Source organism: Sciurus carolinensis, chromosome 6 (genome assembly GCF_902686445.1).
Source record: "Sciurus carolinensis chromosome 6, mSciCar1.2, whole genome shotgun sequence".
Taxonomy (NCBI): Eukaryota; Metazoa; Chordata; class Mammalia; order Rodentia; family Sciuridae; genus Sciurus; species Sciurus carolinensis.
Genome location: NC_062218.1, coordinates 86,723,200 through 86,737,256, shown reverse-complemented (window position 1 = coordinate 86,737,256; position 14,057 = coordinate 86,723,200). Strand labels below are relative to the sequence as shown.

The window sequence follows — 14,057 nt, the reverse complement described above, 5'->3', positions numbered from 1 at the left end:
ATGGGAGTCATAGGAAAACTGTGGTGCTTCTTACCACACCTACTGTCAACAAAAATAACACATGAAAAGTACATTATAAACTATGCACAATAATAACAGCAGCTAATATTTTTGAGAGCTTAGCAGACCCTGTCACTTTGCTAAGTAATTTCTATGAAATAGTTAATATTACTGTCCTCATTTTAGATGATGAAACCAAAGGCATAGTACTGATCTGCACAACCAGTAGGAAGCTGAACTGGGGTTCTGTGAAGAGAGACCTATTGACAGTTGCCTTCTAGTTGAGTTTGGATGTTTTCCAAAGAGCTCATGTGTTGAAATTTAATCCCCCAAGGTATTAAGAGGGTGGAAACAAATTCTGACTTGTGTTTGAAGATGAGGCTATGTGAAATGATTAGAAGAGCAGAAGGTATTTAAGTGTGAACCACTATGATTGGATATTGCTGGTTTTAGGCAAAGAAAGAGAGACCAGAAGAAGCACACATGTGTGCTCTACTTCTTATACCATGTGATGCTCTGTACTGGGACTCAGTCATCTGGAAAGCCATCATTGGATGTGGGCTCTTAGGCCTCCAGAAGTGTGAGCTTATATAAACAAATCCTTTTTCTTCAAAAAGTCACCTTTCCACAGGTATTTTGTTATAGTAATGAAAACTGACAAATAAACCTAAAACTGCTCAATGTAGCGAATCTAGGATTCTCTCTTCCCTGTACTATTAAACTTTTGCATACAAATTCACCTAATATCTGGCAATCTTACTAATTTTTTAAACTTTTTAAATTCATTTTCTTCTCAGTTCAGGAGCTGGATTAATTCTTTAACTGAATATGTTTCTCTTTGTTCTAACCCATCCATATAATAAGAATCTTGCAAACTAGTCAAATACATACATATCACAGCAATCTGCACAAAAATTGGCTTCAAGAATAATGACTAATTTTAATGGATATGCAAAGTAGAAGGGCCAGGCATGGTGGCATATACCTGTAATCCCAGCTACTCAGAAAGCTGTGGCAGGGGGACAGCAAGTTCAAGGCCTGCCTGGGCAACTTAGCGAGGCCCTGCCTCAAAATAAAGATTTAAAAAAGGAATGCGGATGTAGCTCAGCAGCAGAATGTTCCTGGGTTTAATTTTTCATACAATCCCCCACCAAAAAAAAGATAAAAAAGAAAAAAATTATAGAAGAGTTTTTGCTCTTTTCAATAGTTTTTACTTACAATGGTTATGACACTTTACATTTATGATCAAATCCTATACAATGTTCTAAACATAGCTTTTATACATTTAAATTACCTCTAGAAAGGTGTAAATCACAGGATACAAAAGTAGTTTTATATGAAAGCAATAAAAACCTCTCATTTCTTATTCACTGTCCTATTCCCAGTGATTAGTATTGATCCTATCATAGTAGATATTTTAATGATTCTAGAATGAAAAATAACTTGTTAAAAATATCACCCTTTGTTTCTGTATCAGTAGATAAAACTTCTTCCTTGATGATTTTATACTGCAGTGAATTCCCATTTATTTTCCCCAACAACCCCTTCACATTTTGATTCTTATCTTATAATAGGCAGAAATGTCTCTGGTCTTTTAAGTGACTTGACTGAGTGGGTGTGGTGTTTAAGAAACACAACTATAGTGGCAGCTAAAGTGTCGAGAAAAGAAGAATCCAGGCACAACCAACTAAACTCCAGCCTGTGAGCCGTGTGCCTGCATCAACCACCTTCTGGATGGATCAAAGGGCATTTTTTATTTAGCAAGGACCATTCACTGTTCCCTCCTGCCAACGGGGGAATTTCACTGGTTTAGTTTCTTGACCATGATGAGAATTAACTAAATGGAAACATATATTGAAAAACTGCCCTATGAGTTTTTTTTAATAAATAAAATACTTTAAAATTAATGGATGAGAAAAAAAAATTATCTCTAATTTTTGGACAATATAAACTCTTAATTGTGGCAGCTGTTTTACTTTTAAAAATAAGCAAAAAACTCTTCATAACTTTCCAGAATATAAATTCTTATTCCCACATAAATAACTAGTACTTCATTACCCAAAACAAACAGCTTTTATTATTGCTCTATGATTTCCATGGTAAATGGAGAGTAAATAGGATGCTCATCAGCAGTTTAACCACTGACAAAACATGCCACATAACCAAGCTAATGAGATTAGAACTATGCAACCCAACTGATTAATAAGAGAGATGTGAGCAATGGAAAAATAAAAGCATCCCATTTTAGATTTTAATATTTTGTTCTATGACTCAGTCACGACTGACTTTCCCTTCTGGGTAAAGTCAATTTGGTTTATTGATTATTTACTTATTAGTTATTATTACCACATTTATTCTCAAGCCTTAAAGAAATAAAACATATCATCATCATGCCTAGCTCAAGGATCACAAGAGAAGTCAACTTTATTATATTATTTTTCCCATTATAGGACTCATCTGATTGAAAAACAATCAGAAGTGGGTTTTTCTCTTTCTTAAGAAAATGAGAAAAATGCAAAATAGGAGAAAATAGGAGATGATGGCTTTTGCAACTACTGTGCACACAGATCTGTATCAGAAAGCTCAACCGTGTGATAAATGATGGTTCACATCTGCCTATTTCATTATTAGGAAACCAATTCAAAACAGCATTCAGTCAGCTTCCCAGAACCTTGGGGGGTATTTGGAATTGTGTTTGATAGATGAGTTCAATAAATAAAGACTTGTGAGCTGCTCATAAATCATAACAAACAGATAAATTTTTGGTGAATGGGACTACACACAAGAATTGTTATCTTCTTTAAAACTGCAGAGTACTTGGAATTTGCTGAGAATATGATACTAAAATCACTTGTCCTCTTTTAGGGGAACAAGGGAATGTCTCATTTCAAACAAGGCAAAGAAATATAATCTTAGCTACCAAGTTCCACCTTTGTTTTACTCCTCCTGTAAATGTTTACCAATGGTTACTTCAGAAAACCTTACAGTATGCTGTTGTGCTTTTAATTTGCAAACCAGTTCCCTTGATTCTGCTTATTTGATAAAACATGCCAATGGTAATTCATTTTTGTTAGCATAAAACCACTGTGAAATTATTCTGTTTCACAGAAGGTGTCTGAAGACCTTTAACTATCTGGGGTCATGGAGTATTTTCCCTCTACAAATTGTATTTTTGTCATATTCTCCCTGCCTTGGGAATATAGTAGCTTATGCTGACCTTTGAGTGGAAAGATTGATTATGTGAGGGCACAAAGACTACAATGAGAAGAGTTTGGAGCAAACTGAATAAAACATGGTAAAGGCCCTTTCTGCAGCAAAAGAAATGTTGTCCAGAGCATAATGCACCATAACAAGGACACAATGGTATTGTAGACACTACCTTTCAGATCTGCTTTGAATTCTTAAAAACACTGAATCTTCCCAGTATAACTGACACAAATTTGACCACTACATCTATATTCTGAACTTTAAAGAAGCGAAACACTAGATTCAGATGTAGTTATGTAGATTCTTGCTTGCAGCTGTCAAGTTTCTTAGTTTCAGTCCCTATTCTTTGCCTAAACAATGTTGGTAGAAAGCTCTTATATACAGTAAACTTATATAAGAAATCATAAAGCATATGAAACAAAGAGAATTTACAAAATGTACAGTAGTTACCAAAAAGTGCCAACCATAAGACATAAGTGAGTGATATCACTGTGTGTGTGTGTTTGCTCTGCAGACCTCACACTACCTTTGCTTTCCACACAGCTTCCTGGGATTCATTTCCTCCGCCCAGAATCACCATACAATTGGGTTTACTATTTAATTTATTGTACTTATTACATACACAGGTAATTCTCCACTTACAATGTTCTTAAAAGATGGTAACATTTGTTTTGAATATTCATTAGTGTTTTTCTGCATGAAGACAGACATCATCAATTTTTTCACAGAGAAGCTCACCTATATACATATAGCCTATTTTAACATCAGTAGGAATATTTACCAATTATGGAGCAACTAAAAATCATTCCTGTCAATAATTTTTACCACTGGAGAAAATATGCAAGACATAATTTTAAAAATTGGTGTAGGGGGGTACTGGGAATTGAACCCAGGATTGCTTCACCTCTAAGCTACATCCCCAGTTCTTTTTATTTTATTTTTAAAATTGTGAGACAGTCATGTTAAGTTGCTGATGTTCTCACCAAGTTGCTGAGTTGTGATTCTCCTGCCTCAGCCTTCTGAATTGGTGGGAATATAGGTGTGAGCCACTGCCCCTGGCTAAGATATAATATTTTTAAAAGAGGAAACAAAATTGTATACTTATTATGATCTAAAATGTTAAAATTATGTGTATATGTATATATGTGTCTATAATATATGTCATACACAGGTATACATTTTCACTTACATATCTGTGTACTATCAATTTTATTTGTTTATTCATATTTGACATAATTATCTCTATAATGAATATTTTATTTTTAAATTGGTAAAAATAAACATTATTTTTTAAAAATATCCCTGCAGACTTACTTAAAGCCTCATTAATATTCTTCCAATTGTTTCATGGCCCAAGGCAACCTGAAAGGTAAAACTGTCTTATAATGATGTTTCTTTGGTGTCTTGGTAACTATATCTTTTGAGATAGAATCTCAGATACACTTGCCTTACATCAAACTTTCTTCTATAGAGAACAGATGTAGATGCTGTTGAAGGTTGGTTTGTGAATAAGCAGAGGCTAGGAAACACTACATAAATTCATACAACTCAGATGTCTTTTACAAACGCTAGTTAATTTCCATTCTAAATTAATACTCTGGCAAAACTTTTATAGTTAGCAATTTTATTGACAAGAATTTCAGAGAAAAGAAAACATTTAGTTTTTTTCCTGGAGAAATAAGATAAAAAAGGATAACAAGATAAACCTATGTTAAAAAGATTATTTGGTTTCTTTGGATTTTTTTTCTCTTGTATTGGACATACCCACAACTTCCTGTCCACTGTGCACAACTACATTTCTTTATTTTTATTATAATTATTCAATCATATTAATTGTACAAATTAATGGGTTTCACTGTAACATTTCTATACATGCACATATTGTGCACAGCTACATTTCTTTATTTCAGTTTAAGAAATAAGATCTTCCCCCCAACTCATTTTTCACAATTTTAGTAAAGGTTAACTCTTCTTTCTTAATAGTATTTATTATATCTTAACCTTCATCTTCTTACAGACTTTCTTATGCATTAAAATAGAAAATTTATAAATAGATAAAATGCATATATATAGTTTTTATTATCCAGGTAGAATTACTTATATCATTTGCAAACAAACTGCACCCTGGGTACAGAGTTTGCTTTTGAGTTCATGTCCTCTTGTGTTTTAAGTCTTTTTCTTCCTGCTTCAGAACTGTTCTGTTTCTTATCAGAGTCTGACATGTTCTATGGGACCAACATAGATTATATCTGTTTGTTTGTGAATAAAACAACTGAAATAATTCGGGACTTTGATGTACCAGGATTAAAATACATTAAAAGAATGAATACAATCTGGAGGAACACCTGAACACAAGTTGTTTGGGCTGAGCATCAAAATAAAACAATGGGTTAAGACTGAGGACTTACTTCAAAAATTAACATACACTGCATAATATACTTAAATGATTAGAGTCCTCCTATCAGCTATTTGGCCAACTTGACACCCCTGAGGAATGAATATAGATGCTTGTGCAAATAAATATCTCTGCATACTCTTTCAGTACAAGTAAGTATATTTGTCCTGTGTGTTTTAAGGAGATAGATTGATTTCTTTAGCACATCAAAGGAACTAGCTATACAAATGTGCATTGGCTATATTTCTGTACTTCTCTTTAAATTCTCAGCTGTTGGGTTCCCAAGGACCAGCAGGTTAATACAAAGACTACACTGGCCACCAAAGTGGCTTTGGTGAAGTATTGTCTTCACATAACCCAGGAGGTGATTGATGGATCTGTTAATTTCAATAGCTTATTTTCTAGAGTATGAAAATTGAGTCAGAATAATGCTTTTTTCCTTCTCAAGTTATATCACTTTATTTACAGAATTTTTATTCATAAGTAGAAGAAAAAAGAACCTATAGGGAAATATTTCATATATGACCATATAATTCTCTGGAACCAATAAGAGTTTTGGTACATTTAAACCTCTACATGTACTATAAAACATGAAAGGGTAAATGTATGGCAAAATATGAAAGTGTCTTAAAGAATTTGATTTGCAGGCATATATGACATCTCCTAAATCTTACTGTTGGAAAAGAAAAGATTAAATCTAACATTGCTTTGCTCACAAATCCTCTGGGTTTCTGACTTTTCAGAGGTATCAATGTCTCCCTTGATCAACTCAACTATGAAACCATAGTCCAGCACCATGAAACCATAGAAATGTATCATTTTATGAGATGTATCTACTAAATGGTGATCTCCTTCCACATTATGTCATATATATTGGTATTTGGAAATAAATTTTAAGATAATTCAAATTATTTTAAAGACATAGGGTTCAAACAGTGTGTACAATGTTAAAATAATTCGTTTTTATTCTCAATAAACTTTGGTACAACTGCAGTAAACACTGTTAACACTAATATATTTAGGTTGGTATTACTGACATCCTTACAAATATCTAAACAGGGTGTATACAATTAGCTATTTTAAATTGTATTCAATAGCCCATTAGTATAAAATCATCTCCCTAGTTTCGACTTAATACAAACAGAAATGACTTTAAACTAAACCGTATTTTTAAAATGGTTAGTTTGTTAGAGTAAGATAATATAGAACATATTCTACATAATTTAAAAGATTTTAAAGATTGGAGTTTAACTTATGGTCCTCAAGAGTGTATTTCCTTGTTTCAAAAATTTAGATTCTTCATTTTGCAAATACAATTAGGGCACAGGTATTATCTTTGACCTAGAACTAATAGAATACATTTGGAAGAATTCCAATTGCAGTTGACAATGTCTGAGAAATAGGAAACTACTATATGCTGCTAATAAAAAATTCTATATCTTGTATGCTTTACGTTGTCAGTAGATATATGTTTGTATTAACATTAAGCTAAAATTCAGGCCAAAAATCACTTGATAGGATAATATACTCCAACACCCTAACATAAAGCACTATCTTCCAAACAATTGGCAAGAAATTAAGATCATGAGAGTAATTGTTCAGTGTTAACACATCGACACATGCACATCAAACATTCTCCCTTTAAATAAATAGAAAAGAGGCCCAATGGTGCTTTCCTGACTCATCAGATGGCACCTTAACGCAGAACTATGATGCATAAGACAATGATCCCTCCTACCTTGCTGAAGGCAGAGAAGAGTGTCTTATAAGGACAAGATGCAGGTTTAGTTCTGAATTTCTTTTTCTTGAACCTCAAAATGTAGTTAGCAAATATACCACACAAGATATGCTAGAACTTAATTGGTAAAGGTCATTAAATTTCAAAAATAGTGCAATGATTATTTTTCATGATTATATTTGCACTTATTTGTACTATACATAAAAGTTACAATAGCAAACCTAAAGAACTAAATTACACTAATGAATTTTACTTTTAAGACCAAGTGCAATAATTGACCATTTCCTTATGAATTATGCATTACATAGGAACATCAATAATAGGATTTGAGGCTGATACAAAGAGACCTAAAATATCTCATGACTTTACAATTTGGCTACCTGAATAAGGAATACTTTTATAAGTCTGTTTACAGAAATAACCATACATACCCTGGTCTAACACTTCTTCTTCTTCCCGTTTTGGCTGTGGTAGTAAAGCAGTCTTATCTTTGTTCTCTATTTCTATAAAGGATCAAAGAAATGAAGCATAAATTTGCAGCATATATTATACACTTTAAATAGTTCATAGGAATTATGCCATTAATATAAAAATATTATTCAAGACCTTGTGTTTATTACAGTATTAAGAATTTATATAGTAGAAATGCTCTAATTCACAACCTTCTCCACCCCCAGCATAACTACCAATTACCAGACTTCTGACATAATAACTAGTCAACTATTTTTTTCAGAGATATATAAATGATACTACATTTTAAAAAATTTTTAATAGAACTACTCATGTTTTTTAAAAATTGAATTTAGTAACATTCCAAGTATAAGTTAAGAGATTTAAGGCATTTTCTATAAATATATTAGCATCTTAAGAAATACCTGATTGCTATGCTATCTTCTCTCATAAAAAATATCCAGTAGAAAGAAGTAAGAAGCTGCTCTGGCATTTTAAGATTGAATCTTCAAAACTCTATAACATGTCAGCAATAAAAGAGGGTGTGGGTTTTGCAATTTTAAAACTAAAGGAATGACAATATGACCATTTTTGCAGATGAACAATAAGTTACTGGACAATTCTAAGAATGAGACCAAAAAAGCAAGATTATTAATATCAAGATTTGTTCATTGCTTGAAAAGGCCTATTAAACAAGATAATTTAAGGCATTGTTGGATATGATAACCATTTTCATTGGCAAACTAGCAGTTTTTAGAACCTGGTAATTTATAAATTCATAAATAGTGTGGCTATTGGAGGAATGAGATGAAGAAACTAGAAAATATGAATTAAAATGAAGAAGGGTCTACATTTATGGGATTAGCTACCAAAATGAATTAGTTTCATCGCTGGTTGATATTTTTCTTTTTAAGTGTTTTGATGGAGATATGTCAGAAAGGGGAGACAGTATATGAAAGAGGAAATAAGAATACATATACACAAGTTGATTGAAGAGGGAAATAAAGATGATTTTAAATACTAATCATATAGTCAAGTGAAACACTTATGAAAATATGAAACACAAAAGCCTATGCTTCTTTACATTAAGTACCCATCTCACCTTTGTGATGACCGTGCATCATCACCATATCGGACTTCACAGGAATTGGAATATTGGCCTCTGGTGGTATAGTTCTGAATATATCTGGTGCCACGTTCTGTGTGCAGGTCATGAAAGAAACTGCATGCTTGGCTTCCATGTAATACATAATGTATAAGTTGCACATTTCATCACTAGATGTGCCACTGCAGGCAAAAAACAACAAAACAGTAGACTCAACAAATCAGCCATTCACATAAAATACATTCTTAATGCAAGAAAAATGCAAGCAGTAAATCTGTCAACAATGGGTTCAATGGTGGGGATACTGTGCATTTGTTTTATAGTTTTCATTAAAATCCATCAATTTTCAATGTCAGAAGCACATCGTCAGAGGTATATTTCCACCTAACAATGTACCATCAGTCCAGGGATATTAGACAACAACACACATGGAAATGGTATTTCAGTAGTTGAGAAATACTTTCTTTTCTCTTCTAAAGTCTTTTATTCTTCAGTTCTCTTCCACTTGATAAAACCCTTAGACTGGGCAGTTCCTTTTCTCGTAAATAATCATGTATTCACTTAATGGTAACATTTAGAATAGGTCAACAGACATACGGTATTTATAATAAAACTGTTTTTTTTTCTTAACACCAAGAATCTTGAACCCTATTTTTGGTCAACAGCCTCCATCAGGGTCAGATGAACTGAGAACCATTTACCACATTAAGATGTCATAAGTATCCCTGATGTTATGTCAAAACTAGACTGCTACCTCAGGGAAGAAAAACACCTCAGGAATGACTTAGAATGAAATCAACACTAATCTCTTCTCTCAGACCTGACTGGGGGTAATGCTACACAGTGGAATGATTCAGTGTTAAAGATAGATTTCAAAATGGTGTGGATGTTTCCAAGAAAAAAGTTCCAAGTAGTACAAATAATGTCTCACAGCTTACAAAGCATGTTCTCTTCTTTAGTTCACATGGGCTACTATGTATTTTAGTCTCTTTACTGTTATTAAGAAGGAATTGCTCAGTACACCTTTAGAACACTTTTATAGAGTAAAGTAGTTCTGGCAAAGGAATATTTCCTGTTTGCTATTAGTTCTGACAGCTTTTAGCAAGCTTGTACAAATAAAAAACAAGCTACTTGGTGGATTATTTGCTCTACAGAAATACATCACTGTTTATTTTTCCAACAATGTCATGCAACACTCACTTCTCCATAGTAACAGTTATGACATCAGCAAGGGAAATAAAAAAATAAAAATCTTCTCCAAGCAGGGATATCATTTTTCTAAGCTTCAAAAATGTAGAGCCCCTGAGAGACCTCAGGAATAAGCCCCTGTCATGAGAAGCTCTGTTTATGCTTTAGAAATCATTTGGTTTCTCACTCTGAATCTGATACCTGTCACTGTAATTGCCTCTCCCATGAAATATAAGCAAATAGTGAAGTGCAACCCCAAATAGACACAGGTTCACTACACATAGCTTCATGGTGTCAAAACAACCACTCCTAAGAATCACATTTTCATGGTTTTAGAGTTGGTCAGAAAATTATGTGCTATAAAAGGAATGTCTAGTGCCAAAATAATAAGCTTGAGGCTCACCCTATTCTATACTTCCTCTCCCTGTTCAAAAGGAAGAAGTATACTGGAGACCAAGGAGGAAAAGGAATTTAAAATGTGACTCTTGCTTAGAAACTGAATCCTCTGGCATGAAGGAAAAGCAAAATAATCATTTAAAAGCATTAAACTAATGACAGGAAACATTTTAATAAATTCATATGTGAATATGTGAAACTTGCAACTAATCCATGAACAAATCTTCATATAGCTTCGCTGTTTGGGAACAGCAATGCTCACACTTTCACAGGAAAGGTATCCACACCCACAGCAGCATAGGTGATAACCAGTATTCAGAGCTCTTTCCTCATTGTTAAGAAAACAAAACAAAAGAAAACAAGAAAGTATAACCGCTGGTCTAAATATTGTTGGTTTACTGGGCCAGAGTGTCTTCTGTTGTAGAAATGGAAAGAATTTATTCTGTGAGCTATTATGTTGTGTTTTCATAAAATACAAAAAACTGTACAATGATACTTATGAATTAATTTTTACCTATGTAGGAATATAATCCTAGCACTGGTTAGAAGTTACCAACCAAAAGGGTTTCTTAAGTAGTTTGTAGACAAACGGAAAAAAATCTATTATTACTTTTAGATCACAACAATTGCATACACAATAGAGGTGTGTGCATGTAGTCCAGTTACATAGAACTATCCAAATGCCATAGATATGCATACAGATGTGTATCTAGAAATAGAACATGCTTTATATATAGACCAACACATATAATACCTACTTATATTATTTTTATTTATCCATCCATCCATCCAAAACATACAATTTAAATTTTCAGAAAACTCTATTAGAAATTTTAAAAGCAACTAATATCATAGAGTTTCAAAATAACTAACTAGAATATCTTGTTAATATATATTCCCCCACATATAATTTTGGTGTTTATAAACTTGTCACATGTCTATTTGGAGGACTTGTTTTTAATATTCATTTGAAAAGAAATTGTACTGAAAGAGTCCATTTCAAAAAAGTAAAAGGTAATCGGAGAACAAAGAACTAAACTGTGAAATATGTGCTAGGTGGAATTATCAACCAAAGTAATGATCAGGAAAATAATTTACTCTTATTAAGTCATTTATAACTCCTATCATCATCAAATCAGTCAACGCCAGTTTTATTTTTAAAGGAAATTATAGAAAGTGATAATAAGGCAGAATATGACATAAAAATTTGTAAAACTTTATAAATTTGGAATAATTTAAAAACATATTGGAGAGAAAGACAGTAATTACGATTTTAGAAATAATGAATAGCAAACACAAGATACATGTTTGAAAAATTCAGTTAACTGCAGCAAAAAGAAAGCTGCAACTTTCTAAATAATATAACAATTTGTCAAACTTATTATCAAACTTTATTATTTAATTAGTGAATTTGAGAAAACAAAAAATAAAAATATAAGCTAATGCTCCAAGTTACTTCCTCCAAAGTGAATTATCTTGCCATTCATTAAATTAACTTTTTAGAAAAAAAATATACATATATATGTGAAAAGTATACAGATATGTCAACACATGCATCCACAAATATAGACAATACGCTAATTCAATTACATATTATGTTAATTGTACAGTCATAAATATATTCATCTCCAAACATATTTGGTGAGACATCCTAATCATTTCACCAATATAGTTCATTTGAGATACTGATACTTTGATACTAAATTAAGTTGCTCAAATAATCTACGAATCTTTGTCTTCACAAGAAAAATTTCATTGAAAGAGCTAAACACAAAGAAAGGAGTCTTGCTTTATTCCTTCCTATCTATAATTGGACTTGTAGTCAAGGTAACTCTGAGCTCCTGTCTGACAGAGAAACTATTATATGCTAAAAGTGTGACGATTCAAATCATCCTTAGTATCAGCATCACAGTTTGCCAATTTTATTCTACATTCATCTTTCTTTTACCAAAAAACAAAAACAAAAACAAAAAGACCCTTACTTTCAACCTATCACTTTCTGTATTTATAAGAAGGATTTTTGACACACACATTTTTATTTTTCATGGAGATCAACATAAGTAATACAAGTCTGCCAATCTGAATGATCTACAGAAGCACTGGGGCAGGTGTGTTTCCCAAGTCTGCCTTTGGCTCCACTGCGTGGCCTTTTTAACATTCCCCAATGTCAGCATGACTCTCTGAAATGATGGCTGCAGGCATCACTTGTATCCCACCATCTTTCATCCTCTTCACAATAAAGTGCTTACATGATAACCTCCTCTTTAATACTGGCATGCTTAATATAAAGCTTCAAGTCTGACACAGTGTGATAAGCCTCCAAATAATAAAATTTTTAAAAATATGTGGTAAATGATAGAAGAATGAATGAGTTTGCTTAATAAATGTCTGCAACTTATTATGACATAATATATTACCTTTAAAATATCATACTGCTGAATAATGAGTTAGGTCAATTTATATACTTTCTGTAGTATTTCTGAAAAATATTTATATCTCTGTGTATCAGTTGGTCAACTGACATCTATCAGGTTTCTGTCAGGGGTTTTATAAAAATATATTAGAAAGATACTTAATAGTTATTTAGGAGAGTACCAAGTAGTATGAAATGTATCACTTTGGGTGTGGGTGGTGACAGTCTACTAGTTTAATGAGTCCTTACTCCTAGCCAGGCCTCTTAAATCAACAGAGCCAGGCTTGAAAATAACTAAAATGAGTAATAGTAATTTTAAAATGAAACATGAAAAAAATAAAGAAAAAAATTTTACAAAAATGGTGCCTTTAAACTTACACATTGAGTTATTATTTATTATATAATTATGTCTTTGCACATAATGTACTTCAAAATACTATTTGGTACACATGAGTATTTTTTAGACACTGTCATATTCTTTCATGTTCATATTCTCATGAAATGATCCATTTTAAATGAAAAGTATGACCAAAATAATTGGCCAAATATGTAAATACTATCAACCTGTTCCCAAGAATTAATTTGAAATTTCAGCCTATAAACTTTTAGGCTGACTAGCTGACTTAATTAGCTTAATTGGTTGACTTAATTAAATTCTTTCTTTTTGTGTTTAAACTTGACTAAACATTTGAAATGAATTTAGAAAAGCCTCATATTGAATATAAAATATGTAATGCAGTCAGGCACAAAATATTGCTCCTTCACTGATTAATTAGTACTGTAATCACTATATACTTTAGTGCAATATATTTGTCTAAGATATGCTATTCATATTTACTGTTTAAAAAACATATTTGGATGATATATTTTACCACTAAGTATAGGTATTAATATATCTTGTCTTAAATTTGCCTATTTAAAATATTTTTGTTAGTATTACTGTTGATTGACAAATCATAATTATAGCAACTCATGAGGTATATTGTGATGTTTTGATATATGTGTGTGTGTGTATATATATATATATATATATATATATATATATATATATACAATGTAGAAAAATTAAACATACCCATCACCTTGCATACCTATCACTTTTTATGGTGAGATACTTAAAATTTACTCTTATCTATTTAAAAATACACATACTGTTGGCTATAGT

General features: G+C 32.1%; 1 protein-coding gene across 10 annotated transcripts in view; it reads right to left on the bottom strand.

Moving 5' to 3' along the window:
• The window catches only part of Pam (peptidylglycine alpha-amidating monooxygenase), a 288,617-nt gene that overhangs the window by 51,865 nt on the left and 222,695 nt on the right, over positions 1 to 14,057 (bottom strand). For all 10 annotated transcript variants that reach the window (XM_047554874.1, XM_047554877.1, XM_047554879.1 and 7 more), the window contains 2 exons: positions 8,893 to 9,077; positions 7,772 to 7,843 (listed from right to left, as the gene is read on the bottom strand). In XM_047554874.1, coding sequence (XP_047410830.1) covers positions 7,772 to 7,843; positions 8,893 to 9,077 — 257 coding nt within the window. The remainder of the gene's footprint in view (positions 1 to 7,771; positions 7,844 to 8,892; positions 9,078 to 14,057) is intronic.